Source organism: Diadema antillarum, unplaced genomic scaffold, assembly GCF_040938485.1.
Source record: "Diadema antillarum isolate AM-2024a unplaced genomic scaffold, OU_Dant_1.0 scf00000107, whole genome shotgun sequence".
NCBI classification, from domain to species: Eukaryota; Metazoa; Echinodermata; class Echinoidea; order Diadematoida; family Diadematidae; genus Diadema; species Diadema antillarum.
Window position 1 is genome coordinate 1,814,042 of NW_027270996.1, and position 22,459 is coordinate 1,836,500.

A 22,459-nucleotide genomic window follows, 5' to 3' on the forward strand; every position below is an offset into this window, starting at 1 on the left:
GCCTGTACAGGTAAACTAAAAACCTACAAAATACAGAATTTACTCAGCTGTCTCGTGCGTCTGTATTGCGTAATTACATTATTTCAAGAACCTTGCCTCGTCATTGGTCTCAAAGCCCACTTTGGTCCAAATAACCTTTTTACCTCTTACATTTTACATGTTCATCTCTTACTTATGAACTGAGGGATTAAGTAAACCGAAATGATGATTGGAATTGACCATGGGATCATCGATCCTTTTTCTATGTTCATAACTTTCTGGACGTTTGACAGTTGTATACATTTGCACGAGGCAGGCCGACTCAGTGGTAGATATTCCCAATTTAGCTGCTTTTGATAGTGAAGACTTGTTATTCACTCACGTGCCTAATATGTGACTGCCCAGCTCAAAACCCACAAAAAATTGGCAGATTATCATTCTCTGCAATAGACCAAAAGAAATAAATCATTTGGGTTGACCAACTCATTTTTTTTTTTATGTTGGTTTTACCAGTAAGTGTTCTTTTTTCTGTACCTACTATCAAAATTTGGCAACTTGAAAATGTTGAAATAGGGCTATGGCTGTATTGACTATTTTAGGACCATTTTTATTTTCAGAGAGGCGCTGTTTCTGGGAAGTAACATGAGTCTATTATTGGTACTTCTGCACAGTACACCTTAGTGATCGTAATCTTTAAATCCTCTTTTTTCCTTTTTCTATGAAACATCCTAACTCTTCCACAGATCAGATTGGTCCAATTTCAACAAATAATAAATGATTTTTAAGCTTGGGTCTTACTCTCTATGTCTTACTCTGATTATGTAGAAAATAAGAAACTCGTTTTGGCTTAATTTTCTGGGTTTTGAGCTAGGCGGTCACATACACAAATATTATAGTACGAATGTTCGTACAAGGTTTCGGTGATAACTGAACTATATTTGCTGGTATATCCCTGTGCCGTCATCGATTCGGTACGAGGCTGCCTCATCACCGGACACAACGGAGATCGGCGAGTTCGATTCGACGATGTCGTTGATGACCAGTCCCCCTCTCTGGACGTCGCAGAAGCTTTTCTCGAAGTTGGCGAAGGCCTTGTTGTAGCTGTCGACGTTTATCAGTAGACATTTGGCAAGTTGTTTGTCGCACTCGCAGAGCTCCCGGCCGCAGCCTATGTTATCAGCTGAGGGAGAAATGCGAAGATTAGAAAAAAAAAAAACACTAATTACAATAACAATGGTAATTATGTTTTGATAGTATATTAAACATTAACGATAATTATGATGATAATGATAACAATAATAATATTGACAGTAACAATAATGATGATTTGGAAGGATGGCACCGAAAAGGGAAGTTGTAATCTACTTCATTATTAACAAGCTAATTACACAGTTTGTTTATTAATTTAGAGCGACAAGGAAAACCAGTCACATACAACTATGCCGATTAGTTTGTGACATGTGAAAAAAGGCCAATAGTATCCATTTCGGAATAGAACATAATAAACGTCTTTATATGGTCTATCTTTTTCCCGTGGTGATGGTTAAAAATTATCCCCCCCCCCCTTCCCTTTCCAAACACCTGGAATACTGGAACATTAAATTGTGGAAAGACAATAAAGCGAATTATTTTCATCATAATATGAAAGAGAAATCGAACGAAGATCAGCCTCGTCACCACGAGACATACGACCTAACTGAAATAACATGATATCGCTCTTCTGGCGAAACATATTGTCAGACTCCAGAAATTCCTCATTCCGAAACTTTACGTGTTTTATTCGTTCGATTTCAATGGAAATCGAATTTAGAAAGGTGAATCAACTTTTCAGGGGCCTATCAATATGAAGTGCCAACTTTACAGAGAGGTCAACTTCGATGTCGTGTTGTCTGATTCTTTGTAGATTCGAAAGGAGCGACTCACTGCAGGAGACCGCTTTGACGTTTCGCTGGCCACAGTCGCGCTTTGTGTAGCCGTAGTTCAGGAAATACACGCCGCAGTCTTCACTTTGGAGACGCCCGTAGCAGTTATCGTGTTCCATGCAGCATCTACAAAAGACAGCACCATTGAACTTTTTGTACCGTATTGAATAAATATCCCGTGCAATCACAAATATCCCGTGCATATGCAATGTACATAATTTCTTTGTTCATTTTGATGGAGGTGAAAATAAAGTTGAATCTTGAATCTTGAATCTAAATAAGATGAACACATAATCATTGCCTTCAGGTGCTCAAAAAAAAAATAACGTACGTGTTCCATGTTTTCATGTTATACCTACTGTTCTCTTTTCGTTTAATGAATCATTGTTGAGTGCATACTGCTTGCATACATTCAAGATGAAAGTTCTGTATGTAAAACCATAAAAATCAAATAAAGATTTTTGAAAAACAAAGTGTTTCGCGTGTGCTTAATGATACAGTGTTCGGATAAATCTCACTCCTGAATTATAAAAGGGGTAACTGTGGTAAACGAAATTTCTTTGCGAAAGGGGAACGTGAATTTGATGAAACAAAAGATCACATAATATCCAAATGTTTAAATGTATTCACAATTTGTTGGAGATGAAATAAGACAACCTGAACTTCAACATAAGAGCTAGTTCCCGTTTGCAGAGATAATTCACAATATTATGAATGGTCAATACATTCATCTTTCTCTCTCACTCGTTTCCTCACTCTTTATTTTTATTTTTTTCTCTTTCTTAACGTGACCCTTATTCCATAGCCCAAGTCTGGAGCATTTTGCCACATAGCTGTTAAAGGGACATTTCAGACGATTTTCATAATTTCACATCATGTAGAACATAAATCGACAACTCCATGTATAGATTTGTGGAATTCATTGTGGTTCTTGAGCAGAGAAACAATACTTTGAAAAACCTTAAACAAATTACACTGAACAAGGATGATGACATAGGAGGTTCACATATTTCAGAGATAAAGCAGTGTAATTTCATTACAATATCGCTTGCTTGCGAGTTCACCTGTGTATAATCTATGCATGCCTTCTTCTTTTGTTCTGCTTCCATGAGCCCCAACTCATGCATTCTATGGTGACTCTGCGATGTCGTCATCCTTGTTCATTGCAGTTTGTTCTAAATTTTGAAAATACAGTGTATTCTTATTCTTCATCCCAATTATCACAAATCCTGAAACTCTGTCCTAAGTGTAACTAATTTATAGTTGTTCAATTGTAAAAATCTGAAAATCATCCGGAGGTCTACTTTAAACTTTGAGACATTGACGAAGAAATGGGTAAGCTTTATACCATCATATTATATAATGAATGCAGCCGACCCACCTGTCGATTCCATCGACCGGTCTTCCGCTACCCCCAAACCCGCACCAGCAGCCGTAGCCGTTGTACAAGAGACCACTTCGTCCAGTGAAGCAGTTAATCAGCGTGTTCAACTCCCACAGTGATCTCCGTTCCCTGAAAGCGGCTGCCTGAACTATAATGAACAAAAGCACAAACACGGAGAGCTGCGTTACTGAATGGTACAACTGTAAGTGGCGATGCAACTGAAGTTCAAGTTCCAGTAATGGTTTATTTCATGTGAAAAAGAACAATTCATTACTATTTAGCAATCACATTTTCAAAGCGATCAATCACCCCAATCCCAAGAAACAGACAACAAATTCTGTTATTAGTCATGAAGGCGGAAGTTCGACCACTTTCGAGGAATCACATAAAAACATATTCAATGGAAATTTAGGGGGGGGGGATGTGAACGCTGTTATGAGGAATCTGAAGAGCGGTCACTAAAGTAATTGATAAATGACATGTTTGACGAATTGCCACAAAAAAAATACAAATCATAAAGTTTGATACAAAATGTATTCTATGAATGACTAGAAACAAAGCGTACTTTACAATGATGACAAAAATTAATATACATGTACACAAGTATAAAAATATTATACACATACAATGTACATAATGGTCTGTCTCTCCATATGTACATAGAATATCGTGACATATACATATGTGTGTGTGCGTGTGTGTGTGTGTGTGTGTGCGTGTGTGTGTTATATTTATATAAATGCATACTTTATGCATGCATATAGACACTGCACGCTTACCCAAACAATCAAGACTTTTGGCAACAGGCAGGAAAACTATGGATAGGGAGAGCATGGCAACCAAACATCGTCATGTAAAACATGTGTCGATCATGTGATACGACAGCTAACCAAACTTTGATGTCTCATCTGGAGAGCCACACTGTCAACATTTGGCGACATGAGGCAAGATCGGAGATTCCTCTATGAGATAATAATATAAAAACCCCTATTAGTGGATCCGGCTCTTGAGTATAGGACGCTAACCCTTAACTTTCTCAATGCTATCAGTTGGCAGCTTGTTGATGTTTTTTTGTGCAAATAAAGTCAGTGGCCAATCGGCTGACGGTCCAAAATGAGTTAACCGAGTAGATGAACTGTTTCACATATGGGCTTCTGCCAAAGTAACCAAGAAACTTGGCGGATGGGATTCCCATTATCGCTGTGTTGTTTCTTGCTGTCCTTTGTAATATGGAGAGTCACCTCCGCACACGAGGGGATAATTATAAGAATGATTGTGTTCGAAATCGATTCTTCCTCGTTGTAACTGATCCAGATTTGTTCTTATCTCCGTAACAAAAGCAGCGTGCTGAAGAAGATGAACGGATGTAGATTTTTCAGGTCATGAATATAGACGGAAATATGCATTCAACCCTGCACCACATTTGGTATAAAGAGAGTCTTGCTCTTTTCAATACTCAAGCTAGAAATCATGAGAAATGTCTCATGTGTTGGGTTACAAAAAAGAAAAAAAAATGTATGTTACCTTGGTGCCCGGTGATCGGTTTTCATTGTGATTGTAGGCAGTTAGTCGCTACATCTCATTCCCTCATCTAGGTTTTCTTGTTTTAGTGGGAGTTGGGATCATTTCGGCAAAATATCATCCCGCTCCTCATGGTCCGTGTCTCTATTTTTTTATGATCTGCTGTCAATAATGTGCTTGGTATATTATGTTTCTACCAATCATTGCGTACCTCGAGTGCCTAACATTGGATGATGTGCACGAATGACGTATCACTGTTGCGTCGTTACTATTATTATTGTTGTTATCATTTCTGTTGTTACTGTTATTGTGGTAATGACAATGACATTAATGATATAGATTAAACAATAATCACAAGTATTATCACTTAATTTTCTTGGATTTCTCTCTTTCTTTATTATTTATCATGTTATCTTCAATATTCAAATCAATAACCGTTGCGTCTAGATTTTTTTTTTTCAACTAATTTACAAACTATCGTGACGTCGTTCATCGACGTAAATATAACCACCGATTATTCAGTGTGTTTTAGTAACAGCCATGATAGAAATTATTGGCAAATCACACTTGGTAAGTAAGTATGTAAAATTAAATTCGTTTCATTAGCACAAAATCAGAAAATCAATTAAAATCATTGCTCTATCTAGGGAAGAAATATTAATTTTTATGGTGTAATATGCTGCCAGCTCAAGGTATAAAATTTTGTAATGATATATACGACTGAAAAAAAAAGATGAAAGGGGGAGGATATTCCAAGTTATGAAAAAGAATTGTATCGTACCGTATATGACATATTGACAGAGACAACCTGTCTCGTGATCAGGCGGTCGTAGGGTCGAAGCCTGAGTATGTATGCATGCCCATGACGGTTACTACTATACTAGACACTGATAAATTCGGTGCTTATCTGCGTCAATGTATGACATTTTGTCAATCAGATGCTTTAATAAAAACAACAACCAATTATGATAAAGCGCTACAGTGCAAAACTACAGAAATCTGGTCACTGGGGATTGACGGGTTCAAAGGAATCATGTTACATTTTGTGAAGCTTTTTTCCCCTCTCTGAAAATATCTACAAGACGAGATATCACCGCTCGCCATCTCGCCTTCTCGGACCAAAGACGTCGAGGGGGCGAGATATTCTTGCCTTCTCCGACCCGAGAAGACCTGAGTTTAACTAAAACTATAGCTGTTTTTTTCCATAAACAGCTATACTTTTTGTTAACCTCAGGGTTCATCATCCACCCACCAATCATTCAAACACTGAATTCATTATTACGTAAAGAAGTAGCCATTACAATCTTTGCTCAGCTGCATGCAGCACCAACTCTATGAAGCACATTCTCTACCATCCTCTGTTCCATTTCCCTTGTTCAGTGTGTAGGTATTCTCTCATTCTCTCTTTTTTTCTTTCTTTCCTTCCATACTTTTCATCTATTCTGGCAAGTTGTGTCATGTTGTTGTGTTTCTTCTGTTTTGTCCCGTCCTGTCGTATATTATATTCGTCACAAGTGTTTGTAAATAAGTAATTCATAGGTTTTATGAGTGGTTCACAATCTACAAGCTTTGCTTTTTAGTGGGCCTCTCTATTCTTTCTTCCTTTTTTTTTTCAACTGAATCATGACTTTGTATTATTTTTTTTGCCAGTATGCGCTCCTATGTTTATTGATACCATTTATCAATTAAGACAAATTTTCTCTTTTATGATGTAAAACTTGATCTTTCTTGTGTTATGTTTTTGTTGAAAAAAGAAAAAAGAAGAAGAATGAAAATAAATGAATTGAATTGAATTGAAGTTGAGAGGACATCTGAGATCTCACCTTCTTGCCTTCTTGGACTCGAGAAGCCGAAAAGATGAGTTCTTATCTCTCACCTCCTTGCCTTCTCGGACTCCAGACGTCAAGAAGATGAGCTCTTATCTCTCGTATTCTGGCCTTCTCGGATTCAAGAAGTCGAGAATATGAGATCTAATCTCTCGCCTTCTTGGACTCAAGAATCGAGGAAGATGAGATCTTATTTCTCGCCTTCTCGGACTCTAAAAGTTGCGAAGATGAGTTCTCATTTCTTCCTTCCTTGGACTCAAGAGGTCGATAAGATGAGATCTTATCTCTTGCCTTCTCAACTCAAGAAGTCAAGAAGATGATTTCTTATCTCTAGCCTTCTGGCACCTGTTCAATGCTACGTTACAGGCTTTGAGTGCAAGTGATGAGTAATCCGGTTTCAGCTGAATCGATGTGAGTAAACGAGTATTAGATTTTATCTCTCGCCTTCTTGGACTAAAGCAGTCGAGAAAGATGAGATCTTATCTCTCGCCTTCTCGGACTCTAGAGGTTGCTAAAATGAGTCCTCATCTCTTGCCTTCTTGGACTCAAGAAGTCGATGAGATGATTTCTTATCTCTAGCCTTTTGACCTTCTCAGACTCAACAAGTCGAGGAGATGAGATCTTATCTCTTGCGTTCTCGGACTCTAGAAGATGCAAAGTTAAGTTCTCATCTCTTGCCTTCTTGGACTCAACAAGTCGAGATGAGATCTTATGTCTCGTCTTCTCGGACTCAAGAAGACAAGAAGATAAGCGTTTATCTCTCGTCCTTCTCATACTCTAGAAGTTGCGAAGATAAGTTCTTTTCTCTTGCCTTCTTAGACTCAAGAAGTCGAGAAGATAAGATCTTATCTCTCGCCTTCTCGGACTCAAGAAGTCGAGAAGATGAGTTTTTGTCTCTCGCCTACTCGCCTATATCATGGTTTAGCTTCTCGGACTCAAGAAGTCAAGAAATTGAGTTCTTATCTCTCGCCTTCTCAGACGCGAGAAGTCACGAAGATGAGTTCTTATCTCCCGCCTTTTTGGACTCAAGGAGTCGAGAAGATGAGTTCTCAGAAGTTGAGTAGATGAGTTCTTATCTCTCGCCTTCTTGTCTTCTTACACTCAGGAAGTCGAGAAGATAAGTTCATATCTCTCGCCTTCTCAGACGCGAGAAGTCACGAAGATGAGTTCTTTTCTCTCGCCTTCTCGGACTCAAGAAGTCAAGAAGATGAGTTCTTATCTCTCACCTTCTCAGACGCGAGAAGTCACGAAGATGAGTTCATATCTCTCGCCTTCTCGGACTCAAGAAGTCGAGAACATGAGTTCTTATCTCTCGCCTTCTCAGACGCGAGAAGTCACGAAGATGACTTCTTATCTCTCGCCTTCTTGGACTCAATGAGACGAGAAGATGAGTTCTTATCTCTCGCCTTCTTGCCTTCGTGGACTAAAGAAGTTAAGTAGATGAGTTCTTATCTCTCGTCTTCTTGTCTTCTTAGACTCAGGAAGTCGAGAAGATAAGTTCGTATCTCTCGCTTTCTTGCCTTATCGGACTCTAGAAGTTGAGAAGATGAGTTCTTATCTCTCGCCTCTCGGACCCAAGAATTCGAGAGGACGAGATCTCAGATCTCTCTTTCGGTGACTTCTCGCATGAGGTCGCGAAGGCGAGATCTCTTATTAGTCTCGTTCCATCACTTTCTCGGACGCGAGAATGACATCAAGACGACTTCTTCTTCTTCTTCTCGAGTCACTACACAAGTCCTGTCCAGTGCAGAGCGCAGGATCTGGCCTTGGTGTTGAAAGTCTCCAGATCATTGACAGTGCATGGCTCTGGTAGGAGGGGGCAGACCAAAAGATGTTGCATTGTCTGGTCCTGCCCGCAGTTGCAAGTAGTTTCTCCATCCCTATTGTAGCCCCATTTCTGCATGAGGACTTTGCATCGTCCTGTTCCTGTCCGTAGGCGATTCAGGCATGACCAGGTGGGCCATGCCTCACTTGAACCCGGAGGGAGTGATTCACTTGGTCCATAGGAGAGCTTATGTGTCACAGACTGGAGGTGGTTGGACCATAGGGGAATCCTTCGACCGTGGGCGGTGCCATCGAGGGATTCGGTTGAATGGAGAAAACTGCGTCTGGATTTGAGTCTCTTTTTAGCAGGTTCACGATTGTAGAGTGGGTGGCGAGGGTTAATTTCTTGCTTGCATGGTTTTCTCCATCTGTGCTGAGACCTCTCGCCTGATGTGTGGTGGGGCAATACCACACAGAAAGTAAAAGTCATCTACTCTTGTTGGTCGCAGACATCCAGAGATAGCTCTGCAAGCTGCATTCAGGACTGGGTCGATCTTTGCAGCATGGGATGACCTACACCAGACAGGGGCTGCATATACTCGGCAGTGGGGAAGCATAGAGCAAGAGCTGTGGTGCGGATAGTTTTGGCATCTGTTCCCCATCTTGTATTAGCAAGCTTCTTCAATATGCTGTTCCTTGGTCCAGCTTTTGCCTTTGTCTTGGCAATGTGCTCCTTGTAAGTAAGGAAACGATCCAGTGTGACGCATAGATAGATCGGCATATTGGTGTGTTTAAGCCATTTTCCATACCATCTGACCCTCAGTTGTCGGTTAGCATCTCTGTTCTTAAGGTGGAAGACGCTAAGTTGAGTCTTCTCAGGATTTGCACGTAGGTGATTTGTGGCATAGTAAGGAGTTAGACCTGCCAGAGCATCACTGAGTGCTTTTTCCACCTCTTCAAAGGATTGCTTCTGTGAGGCAATGCAGAGATCATCAGCATACAGGTAGCTCCTTGTACTTGGATGGGTTGGTTGGTCATTCGTGTAGATGTTGAAAAGAAGCGGGGCAAGGACGCTTCCTTGCGGGAGACCGTTTTTCTGTCTCCGCCATCTGCTGCGGGTACCATTCAGATTCACGTAGAACCGCCGGTTTGAAAGCAGGTTCTTGATCAATTGTGTCAGCGTGACATCCTTGGTCATCTCAAAGGCTTTCCTTGTAAGAATCCTATGGTTCACTGTATCGTAGACCGCAGAGAGGTCAACAAAAACTGCTCCAGTTATCAGCCCTTCCTCAAACCCATCTTCGATGTACTGTGTGAGATTCAACAGTTGGCCAGTACTGGACTTTCCTGGCCTGAAGCCTGCCTGCTCGGGAATGAGGAGCTCATCTACAAAGGGGGCGATACGGTTGAGTAAGAGCCTTTCAAAGAGCTTGTATGTGTGGCAGAGCAGGGAGATAGGTCTGTAACTCTGTTCATTACTCTGTTTGTATATAGTTGTTTTATGTATAACTGTTTGTTCGTCTGTCTCTTAGTGGGCTGCCAAACTTTTTTGTGACGAACTTTTTGTGCGGATTTTTTGCTGTTTTCAATTCAATTTTTACATCGGACTTCTAATAAACGAGGGGCCCACACTCTACAAGCTCTGTCTTTTTAGTGGGTCCCTTCGTTTTTTTCACACAGTGCATATATTGAAAACTATTTCACTTTCGTTATCTTAGCAACTATTGCAATGTATCGCTACTGTTAGTTTTTTTTTTTTTGCTATTATTGTTGTTTTCTCTGTACAATTGTATGCATTGATTTTGTCACTTAAGAAAGTGAGATTTATGTTTGTGTTATATATTGTGGAAAAAACGAATAAATATGAACTTGAACTTGAACTTGAACTTGAACTCTTTGGGCTGGCTGGGTCTTTGCCTGGTTTGAGTAAGGCGACCACTCTGGATTTCCTCCATAGCTTTGGCAAGGTGTTGTCACTCAGACATCTGTTCAGCATGTCAAGCAGCCACTGGAGTGCAACAGGTCCAAGATGTTTGATCTGCTCACAGAGGATATCATCTAATCCAGCTGCCTTATTACTCTTCATTGCTTTGGTAGCACCACACAGATAATTCATGGTGAAAGGGCTTGTGAAGTTAGATGGCGAAGTTAGAAGTTAGACGACGTGATCTCACAACTCAACTGCACATCTCTTCGACTTGTTATCGACACAAGATGATATCATTCCCCTGTCTTCTGAGCGAGGTAAGTCCCGTGCTGTTTCATCACGCTAGAAAAATGAAAATAATATGTTGAATTCTCATTTTCTTCACATCGGTTGCCTTATTGTTGTATAGTCTTCTGCACTAGCGATGGAGGAACATGAATTCATATTCTAAACTTTAATCATTCAACCTTCTGGAAAGGTTTGTATGCCTTTCGTCATATGAAGCTGTCTGCAGCTCATGCATAAGCTCTTCATATTTTCCGTTTATGTAACTCCATCTTCAAAAGCCATTACATTGATTGTTTGTACTATTTCAAACTGTACTGCACTTACATGACTGCGCCTGTATGAAATCAAATTATCAGTGTTGATTTCTTATTCCCGCAAAACGAGAGGTTTTGTTAATGCAGGAGTTTATTTGTCGTTTTTGTTTTGTTTTTGTTTTTTTGTTTTTGTTTGTTTGTTTGTTTGTTTTTGCCTTCTAGCAATATCATTCGAGTGTTATGTCTTTATTTGACCTTATTTTCAGAGTAGATCCGTTGTGGTGGAAGATATTGGAGATTATACCTTTTGGTGGCGATCTGCGTACAGTATATCATGATCCGGAAGCACAATATAATTGCACTGCGATGCCTGAACATAGTTCTACGGCGGTAGTGACTGTATAATAATGGTCTTGACGGAGATTTGCGTTTTTCGAGTGCATAGTTTTCAGACACCTTAGCACTTATTCAAAAGCTTCCTTGCCCAAGACAAACATGTGAAGACAGCCTATGCCTTTAGTAAAAAGTCTCTGCGGTATGACCTTTTATAATCATTTCTGTGACTGTGTGACACAAAGGTGGATGTATTTTGGTTGTAATCACGCAGAAGATACGTGACAAAATAACTTGCGGAACCTGCAGGTCGTCAGGACACGGTTGGTTCGGTACCGACCAAAGCGAGCTATAGACTGGTGTTACGGCTATTGCGTCTTGGTATTAATATTATTGGACTTCACGGTCGACATTCTAAAGAGCGAGTCCGGGTTTCCGGGGGCACCCATGGCCAAATCCGTCGGAGGTTATTCGTAACAATTGATTATCTCAGCCATGGCAGCGTCTGTAAACATGGCAACTGTAAAACAATCAACATTTGGAAGGTTCAATTGTAAAGTATGTTCGTGCCTCATATATATTTCTCTCACAATCTCTCAATACATACATACAGACACAATTGTGTTCCATTGATATGCTTGCTTTAACATGTCAACATTAGCTGCTATTATTATTCATTTCTTCTTTCCATCATAAATATCATTGCTCATTGTAAAAATTCATCGAGCAATTTCAAACGCTGGTCTTAATGAGTTCCATTGACGTATGTGCATTCCCAGCATTATTCAGTCTTTTAGTCTATAAATGTATCACATCAAGTTCAAGTTCAAGTTTATTTAAGGACGTTCCTCAGTTGAGTTTGTGCGCATCCTAGCTGCAAAGGTTTCAGTGATGTAACAAAGAGCGTAGAAGCGCACGCACGAGTGATGAGCTGAGCAAGCTGAGCTGAGCAGCTGCTACTGGGGGGTTCATCAACGTTTGTCAGCGCTGACAACTTAAATCGCCATAACAGTCAGTGACCAGCGTATCTCAGCCAATCAAAACCAAGGATTTTGCTGAAATTGTCAGTGCTGACAGTTGTCAACGCTGACAAACGTTGATGAAACACCCCCTGTAGTAGTTCGAGCTAGAGTGTGGCACCCACGAATAGCCGACAGCTCCCCACCGCGGCCGCGCTGGGCGGCCTCGCTCGGCTTGCGTGCCAACTGTACGCGTTACAATCTGTACGTACTACGCAAAGTTCCGAGCCGCATATACATGGTCATGGTAGCATAACACTGATCGACGAAATCGGGAAACTTGGAAGTGGAACTGAGCTGTTTCCATTTTCAATCCACAGATCTGTTTTGTGACATGCAGTTCATTATCAGTTCATTAACATGGTCAAATCGAGTGCTAAGGTACCTAGGGCCTATAGGCCCTAGTCGGGGACTACTAGTCTACTAGACTAGGTGTTAAAAAACAACAACAACAAACAAACATATGACACAACCTCATCTTTAGGTCTAACAACTAAAACAATCTGAATATCTCTGTTAAAATCTAAATGAGATCTAAACTTGTCATTACTAATACAAAATATTGTTTGTTTGTGTGTGCTTGTTTGTTTGTTTGTTTGTTTGTTTTTGTGTTTTTTTTTTCATTACAAAATGCAAGGTCACGAAAGTATTACCAAATATGTATTTATCACTTAAATCATTCAGATATTAATGTTTCATTACCAAATCTGGTGCAACAAAAGGAGAATCAAAGAATTTTTTTCGGGGGGGGGGGGGGGTGTTCTCAAGGTACATATCCATAGTTCACAACACGCACTTTACCAACCACTGCAACAACCAACACGATGTAATCTACAATCAACGTCATTACATTAAGATTTGTTTTCCTTTTGAGGACCGTCAGACTAACGCCAAAACTCCCATTTCCTTACATTCATTCTTCTTCCTCCATTATAGCTTTCTGCACATGGGTACAGCAAGTGGGTAAAACAAACAAACAAACAAACAAGCATGTTAATGTGGAGTTTTCCACGCTTGCGTCCTCATGATATCATTATGGCTGTGTAAGGGAAATAACAAAAACGCACATGGACCTTCCTTTCTGAATATTTTTCCACCATATCACTGCAATTGTGATACTTTTTTGTTTTTTGTTTTTGAAAAAAAAAATAAAAAAAATGGGGCTTTGAGTGAATCGCATGAGATTCATATTCCTAGCAGGGTATATCCCTGCATTGGTTCCTGACTAGATTTGGGGGTCTTACGATGATTTCTGTCGCAAGGAGGCTCTGCTAGCACAAAAGCGAGCACATGAATCCCCCATTTTTACAATTGTTCTGCATTAAGAAAGCCTTCTTCTACAATTTGATAAAGTTTCGTAAAAATGGCATGGGTTTTGAATGTACAGCATGACATTCATGAATCCCACCTACTCAGGGCACCCATGCTAGGTTTATAACCAGATTTGGGGGTCCTATAGGATGATTTGTATCATATGGGGGTGCTCCCAGCACAAAAGCTAGCACATGAACCCCCACTTTTGATTGTTTTTCTGGAATAAGTAAGCCTTAATTCTTCTACAATCTGGTCATGTTTCGTGAAAATGACATGGGTTTTGGAAGTACAGTGTGACATTTATGAACGCATCCTGCCAGGCATCCTTGCATAGGTTCCTGACCAGATTTTGGGAACTTACGATGATATATATGTCGCGTGGGGGCGCTGCTAGCACAAAAACGAGCACATGAACCCCCCCCCCCCCTCCTTTTGATTGTTTTTTCTGGAATAAGTAAGCCTCTTTCTACAATTTGGTCAAGTTTCGTGCATTTAGAATAATGAATGGTTTGGGACCCCAAAAGAAGCAGAGCTTGTAAAAAAGGGGTCCCGGATAAGCATATAAAACAAAACATACTAAAGTTGTAAACATATTAACAACAGTGTAATAGTAACATATTTACATAGGACAGATGCAACATAAGCACACACACACACACACACACGCGCGCACACACACACACACATTCAATCACACAAACACGTGTCACAAAAACGCTCATGCACATACATGTACTGTAGTTCACATGAAATTGCAGAAAGATACTTGTCTTTATATTTTACTATATACTTTTAATTCAGCTTCCCTGATCAATTCTTGTTTTACAAATTTCCCGCAAGATAAATGCGACATGTACGTTTAAAGTTGGATATTGTTGAGGCTGACCTAATTCTCAATGGCAAATTATTCCATTCTCTAATACAAACATATACAAATGAATTTTGGGCAGTTTGAGTTCTTACAAAGGGTTGATGAATGAGAGTACTTTTACGCGTATTATAAGCATGAACGGTAGAATTTAACACAAACGCATCCTTCATTAAAGATTTCGGATCACCTTGTGTCTTAAACATAAAAATCAAGCAACTCAAGATAACTAATTTTTCAAATGGCAAAATATGAAGTTGAATAAACAATGGCAAACTTGGACTTCTATAGTTTGAATGTGTAATATACCTTACAGCTTTTTTCTGAAGAACAATCACCTTATCTATATGAGTCTTATAAGTATTTCCCCAAGCTACATTACACTACATTAAATGAGGCATTATGGCATTGTACAGAGTAATTAAGGTTTCTTTTGGTAAATAGAGACGTAACTTGGATAAGATACCAACACTACGAGAAACTTTAGTACAGACCTGTTATAAAGAACATTGCTGCAGATGTGTTGAACCAGTGTTAGCGTGCTTTATTAGGTGCTAGAATAATAATATATAGGCCTATATAAACAAAGGCATACAAAAGTGTTTCATGAAAACGCCACACTTTTCAATTCACATGTACACATGTAGTACACTACATGTGAATTCTTTGTCAGTTTTAATACTCGTTTACCCACATCGATTCAGCTGAAACCGGTTTACTATCACTTGCACTCAAAGCCTGAAACGCAGCATTGAACAGGTGCATTTCGATGACGTCACTTTCACAAGCTTTTGGACATGCGACGAAATATCACCACTCTCTGTTGACTTTGTGCAATTTTTCTATTCATTTTAGCTCTTACATCCTCATATTTAAATTATAAATTTACAGTACGGTATCTTTTAAACATGTCACATTTATACACATGACACTTTAAAGGGATCGTACAGTTCTGGTTGAGACCTATTTTCAGGTTTCTAACATTTTTAGATGAGATAATGAGAAATCTCTTATGAAATATGAAAGAGCATGTAATTCTATGATGAATTCAACGTTTATTTGATAAAAATTGGTTTTGAAATGGCTGAGATATCCAAAAAAGAGCGATTCTAATAAAGTGTGGGACCCACACTTTGTAACGATCGCTTTGTTTTACTTTGTTTTTGGATGTTTCAGTAATTCCACACCCGATTTTCATCAAATAAACTTTGAATTCCTCTTAAAATGGTATGCTCTGTGCTATATCATAAGTGTTTTCTTGGTATCTCGCAACAATTTAAAAGCCCAATTCTCATCTCCACCAATACTGTACTATCCCTTTAACAGTTTCTGTCCATAAAATTAGGAGTACTAATATTCGCCCGTTTCAACTACTTTTGTATACACCGCTTTGTGTTTATGTCAATAACTTGATGTCAGTTATTCGCCAATCATAGAAACTGCCGTCTAACATTGTCAAGACATACTCTAGACCTAGATATTGAAGAACCATGCACTATCAAGGCGGACGCATACCCGTCGCCGTAGCGATATTTCTATCTTTATAGGCAAGTTGGCTTCATGATGACATGAACTTCAGACTTTTCCTTTTCTGTTTCGAAGATATCAGTAGCGATACTAGTAATACCTTTAAAAAAATGAACAACAGTGTTGGGTTTAGTTTTGATCTTCTGTAATCGTATTTGAGAATGAATGATTACTTAGGTTTTGTCGAACGCTGTATCTCTGCTGCGTATTTTTTTTTTCCAGATTCGATTTGTACTGATGGGAGCTACTGGTCCTATTGTATTTCGATCCTTACCATTTTCAGGTATAGATTCTACTTATGTTAAATTGACCGTCATATTCTATGCTTGTCATTCAATTTTGTTTTGATTAATTAACTGAACTGATGTTGAATAAAGACATAAGACCTAATGGTGGGGATGTCGCAGCAACATGCACTTAAAATGGCGTTCTACGTCCTTCTTGTACAGTTGTAGAGTGCCACGAATGAAGTCTATGGAGGATTACAGGTATAATACATACTGTAATTTCAAGCGCTTTAGCACTAGGAGATAACTAGATGCCCCCCCCCCCCCCCCCCCCCTCTCTCTCTCTCTGTCTCTTATTCTTGCGGTCGGCTACACGTCACTTCCGGTTGACTGGAGTGAAAACAAACAGCTTGCATGCGCTAAGCCTGCATATAATTATGCGCATACTGCATGCTGTGATGTGCATGTGCGACGCGACGCGTATAACTTATGTGCAACTCTACGCAGACATGGGGACTGCTTTTCATTATTCATTTTGTCATTTGTGCCATCATTCATGAGATACATGCAGCATGTCTTGCCAGCAATATTCTAAAAATCTGGATCCTTTCGATTGATCGGTCCCGGTTTTTTGCCAAGTTGAAGGCAGTCGGACTGGACCTGTGCCCGTATGAAATCGCGGCAGGACTCTGGATCAACGACCCGACAAAATGGCCAGATGTGCAGTAGAACCTCTTTGAGTAGGCCCTACTCCGATATCTACGCTTACTTAGTACCTCATAGAAACTTCAGGTAGGTCTATAGGCCTAACGTTAGTACTGTAGTAGGCTTAGGGTAGGGCCTAATTTAGGGTAGGCCTAGGGCCTAATCCTGCCGCCCGCACAGCTACAGTAGTACAGCTTGCGCTAGCGCTATGCTCGCGGGGCGCCCCGGCAGAAAACACGTACAGCGTTACCACTCCAGGCTTTGTCACGCGACTGTTTGTTTTCACTCCACCGCTATCCATGACCCCGTGACACGCAAAATACCCGGATGTCCGACCATGAGAATAGGAGGTAGTCACGTGAGCTTAAAGGACAAGTTCACCTTCATAAACATAAGGATTGAGAGAATGTAGCAATATTAGTAGTATCTAGAACACATCATTGAAAGTTTGAGGAAAATCAGACAATCCGTTCAAAAGTTGTGAATTTTTGAAGTTTTTGTACAGTACCCGCTGGATGAGAAGACTACTGCAGTGTATGAATAACTTAGATGTCACATGCGTACAACAATATAAGGAAAATATAAAGAGAATTTCACAAAATTCCGTCTTTTGAAAAAAGTACACATTCCCCTGACTCGTCACCGACAAATGTTATGGGTAATATTATTCCCCCTGCCTTTAGAAAGAGGCAAGTCAAGTGCTCTTTTCTTATGCGAAAAAAGTGAAAATATGTTGAATTTTCTTTTACATTTTCTTTATACTGTTGTACGCATATGACTCACAAGCTGTAGTAGTCTCCTCATCCAGCGGTTCCAACACAAAAATTTAAAAAATTCATAACTTTTGCATCGATTGTCCAATTTTTCTCAAACTTTCACTGATGTGTTCTACTAATATTGTTGCATTTTCTCAATCCATATGTTTATGAAGGTGAACTTGTCCTTTAAGTTATGGGCGTTGCAGCGAAATTTTATGGTGACCCTCGAATTCAAAACGTGTACTTTGAGCGCAAATATCACTCATATTTATTACCCGTCCTCCATACCAATTACGATACCTTGTACAAATAGTTGCACTGGCAATTGACGAGTTAGTTAGGGCTACTACATGTGTACCAATCTCACTCAATACTTATACTCGCCTGAAACACAGTCCTGCACGATTGTACAGTGACTGAGGTGAGTGACTGAGTGTTCAATGCGAGAAGGATCCGCGTTGGCAGATGGTTAGTACACCTGTGTGTGTGTAGAAGTAACAAGAATTCAGCAAAGCGTTCGAAACCAACTCTGATAGAGGTCTAGTCGTTTATACTGTGGTATGACGGCACGCGTAATATTTTGTCAAACGTAGGACCCTACTGTATTTGGGCACATCATTCGACAAGCACGAGGCGTGTGCCTTAATGCGTTACACACGAAGTTTTCTGTAAATCCTTAATTTAAAAAAACCGTAAATCTCTGTAATATGCCGAGAGTATATGAGTATAACTCTACGAGGAGCAGCAACAAAAATATTGCACTTCCACTTCCGTCATTGCACCGATCTAACGTAAGGGTTTTTTAACAAGTAGATCTAGAGCTCGAGTAATACAGATATATATGTAGGCCTAGACAATCTAGTGTAATGTTACGGAAGCTAGCACCACTGCGTAGATGAGATGTGGGAACTGCTCGCAAGTCCTAGACTCCCATGACTCGATGAGGGGAATCACGCTGCATTCATGTTTCGTCTGTCAAATCATCTTCTACTTTTAGCTTTTGAAGGTCACTAGATACAAATTTGACATGTTTCTTTTTTTTTCTAGGTGATTTGGCAAGCTATCAAAACATGGAATATACAGAAACACATAAACCCTGTCAACACGCTCTTTGGCTTACAATTTCTTACTTGTGATCGGCCCCCCCCCCCCGAGTATCTCCGCATGAATGCGTTGTCTCTGAATGTTAGAACTGTTAGTAGTAGTCCATCCACCGTACCCACGCGAAAAGAAACATTGCAAATCATGACTGATATAGTGATAAGTGTACATACCGCTTGAGAAACTACTGAGAGGAAATGCGGATGCAAGACAGTACGTACGGATAGGCTGTTAGGACTTGTATAGTAAGATGAAAGGTCAAAATTTGTTCTCACTTCTGAGCTTTCCTACCTCAATGATCGACTTACCATGATACAGGCATGTGGACGAAATTAGTAAGACAGTGATCAGGCGACCGAACGGCGTCATGCCTGACTTTTTTAGGTGTCAGCTAAAGTGAAAACCTGAGAATATGGGGACCCCTAAAAGATCGCAGCTTGCAAGGAAGATCACTCTCCTCCGCGGTGTACTATCGTATTGGTGTGTGCGTGTGTCGTTTACGTGTGTGTATCGTGATGTTATGAATAAAGAAGGGGCCCGTAGTAAACTCATAGGAAGTATCGATTCTCTCTTTGCTCTTCGAGCTGAGCCCTAGCGGTACGCGGTATGCTATAGCCGGGTTGCATTGAAAAAAAAAAAAAAAAAAAAGAACCAGTGCCAGTCGCAGGTAAGGAGAGTCGAGGGGAGTGTGATGTTCAGTCAGTCGCTCTGACTACGTACAATTGTACTAACGTTAGTAGCTGCCATATACCGGGCCGCCCGCGGGGGTTGCGGATGAGAAATCATGAATAACGCGGAACATGTGGCAAAGTCTAGCTCGCAGACCTTTCTAACCGGTTTTTTTTTCACATGATTATCTTCAGCAAGCCTGATTTGAACAGTGCATTATTACGAACACAGGAAAAACAAAAACAAAAAGAAAAACGTGTTTCACATTCTATACATATATCTTCTGTTACGATGATCTAGACTATAGAAAATGTTCAGGCCAGGCTAGGTTTGATGGGTCAATTTATATTCTGCACAATAAGGATCCAAATGAACACGACTATCTGCATCGCCAGTAGTGAGTAGTGGACTCGCACGAGACTATAGGCCTACATTGTGGGTGCGTCCTTATTGTAAGTGTGTGATTGGCTAAATTAAAAGGGCGTGATTTCAGTAGTAGTACTTGATTGGCTCTTCAAGTGCATTTTCCCCACAGAATGCTTTAAATATCCGCTCAGTGACAGTGGACGAACTACATCATACACTCAGTAAATAGGCCTACGCAGGATACACGAGGATCTTGTTTACTATAGTAGGTCCTATACCAGCCAGGGCGATGGATGAATTCTTCATTGAAATGTCAAGTAACAGGAATCTTCCCTGTTCAAAGCTCCATAATGACATTCACTACATTTGCTTACAGGGGAAATGCGATCCAAATATAAGTTAGGGTGATAAGAAAGAGTAAAATATGACGAGTTAACGGTATGAATTTGATCGAAATTGGATGAAAAATAAGGAAGTAATGACATTTTGAAGTTTCGCTATTTTGGGGGAAACAGTTCTTGAACAGTCAATATTCATATGCAATTCTAAATGGCAAAATGAGCATATGTCATTCCCTCACAACTTACCATAATAGTTTGTACATAAAATTTTGAAATTTCCAGTTTTTCATTCAAACGCAATTATGCTCGAGGCTCATATCCTCGTATATCTAACTGATCACTATTCTGAAGTTATTCAACCAGGAATAACGTCATTTTTCAGACTTCAATGACAGAAAAATTGAATTTTCGTCATCTTTTTTTTCTGTACACAATCAACGGAAAATTATGAGGGCATGACATGGTTAGCTCACTCATTTGCATATTCACATCCACTGTACAGGAACTGTTGTGCAGAAATTAGCAAAACCTCAAAATGTCGTAACTTCCTTATTTTTCATCCAATTTCAGTCAAATTTTTACCATTGAACTCGTAAGATTTTACTCTTTTGTATCAGACTAACTTGAATTTGGACTGAATTTCCTCTTTAAGACTGTGAGATGCGGAGATTACAGTTGAAGAGTTTGTTCGCAAAAAAACGATAAGTCCATATTTGCCAAATGGAGATATTTGCGATGAAAGGTCAAGAAAAATACAGAGAATGATAAGAAATTTTTTGCTTCTTTTGACCATAACTTCAAAAATGTACCTTTATATGTTGTGACCAATATATCATTTAAAAGGTACTATTTTGTACTTTATGACAGAGACCGTACTTCAAAATCTTCAAAAATGGACTTATCGGTTTTTGCGAACAAACTTTTCAGTTGAAGAAACAGCCATCTAGCATCAACAAATGTAATAACATTATTCCACCTGAAAATAGGTAGTCCTATAAAGTGTCCTATATGAATTGGACTCAGTGCTGTTAAAGCGTAGCAAGAAAGAAAAGAAAAAAAAACAAGGAAAAGGAGGTGGGTATAAAGTAATCTGAGCATTATAAAGAAAATAAGTTCCAATATAATGATAGATACCTTGAAATGAATAACAAAGACTGGGAAATAGTTAAAATCATGTTTGTTTGTTTGTTTTTAGCATGATCTTCCAGCATATTAGGGTGTACTTGAAGTGGAGATTTGTCTGCTTTCTTTTTTTTACCCCTGTAAGTACAATGTACTTATTATGCCCATTAGATCTCGTTTCATAACTCGTTTGTGTGCGTGAGTGCCAATTGGCACAGAATATCCCATAGCGTAGTGTAAATTGTAAAAAATCCATCACACAGAAAGGGTTTAGGATGGATCTCAATGGCGGAAACTTTGCCGCGACTCGTAAGACTACGAGAGCCTTAGGGGACCTTTATGATAATAATCATAATAGATTCTACATCAACGAACAAAATCTTAGCGCGCAAACTATAACTATATGGCTGACTTATCATAATTTTACTACAATGTCCATGGAGTATAAAGTTTGTGTTCCCTCCGAAAAGAGTATAATATGAGCTTTTATAATATATCCACATAATCTTTGCAGATGTCGTACAAATCTGAATATACTGTAATGCCTGAGTTCCTACCATTGGTACAGTGTTAGATCTATTAAAGTTCCACTGTTAAGACTAAGATTAGGCTACTGTCAAGGACGCACGCAAGATGATTCATTCTCTATTGTTAAAAAGCTGCTAGATTCCCCGTGAAAGGATCAAAAAGATTGGTTCACGACCATGAACAAAAACGAAATTGGCAAGGTGGTACGATTCTGACCACAATTGATCACATTCTATAGTAATATTGTTACAAAGCCGGAAGGAGGACCATGATCTCATGAGAAGCTGAGGAATGTATTCAAACAAATTCAACAGTGTTTAGTGCCTTTATATCGGTGTATACAAACTAATCCAAATACCTCATTTCTGATACACAGCTCAGCCAGGTTGGGGTCATCCTAATGGCCACGAGTCACATACATTCCATGAGTTCGGCACAACGCAAAAGGGGCCGCCAGCTAGACACTGATATAGGCAAATAAGGCTCAAGAGTCTGACACTAGGCAAAGAAAAAAGCCCATGAGTCCAAACCTAGACAAAAAAGGCCCACAAGACCGACGCTATACATCACGGGGCTTAAAGGGATCGTATAATTTGGTTGAGACCTAACTTCAGGTTTCTAACATTCTTTTGTGAGGTAATGAGAAGCATCTTACGAAATATGAAAGAGCATGCAATTTCAAGAAGGATTCAAGGTTTAATTTATGAAAATTGGCT

At 39.6% G+C, this 22,459-nt stretch overlaps 1 protein-coding gene across 1 annotated transcript; it reads right to left on the bottom strand.

Annotated features, from left to right (window-relative positions):
* Positions 1-269: 269 nt before the first annotated feature.
* On the bottom strand, positions 270-19,193 carry LOC139719189 (basic phospholipase A2 homolog LmutTX-like). Its single transcript, XM_071630621.1, has 4 exons — positions 19,026-19,193; positions 3,283-3,433; positions 1,903-2,027; positions 270-1,159 (listed from the first exon to the last, which is right to left on the bottom strand). The coding sequence occupies exons 1-4, from the start codon at positions 19,084-19,086 to the stop codon at positions 912-914; spliced, it is 585 nt and encodes a 194-aa protein (XP_071486722.1). The 5' UTR covers positions 19,087-19,193; the 3' UTR covers positions 270-911.
* Positions 19,194-22,459: the final 3,266 nt, after the last annotated feature.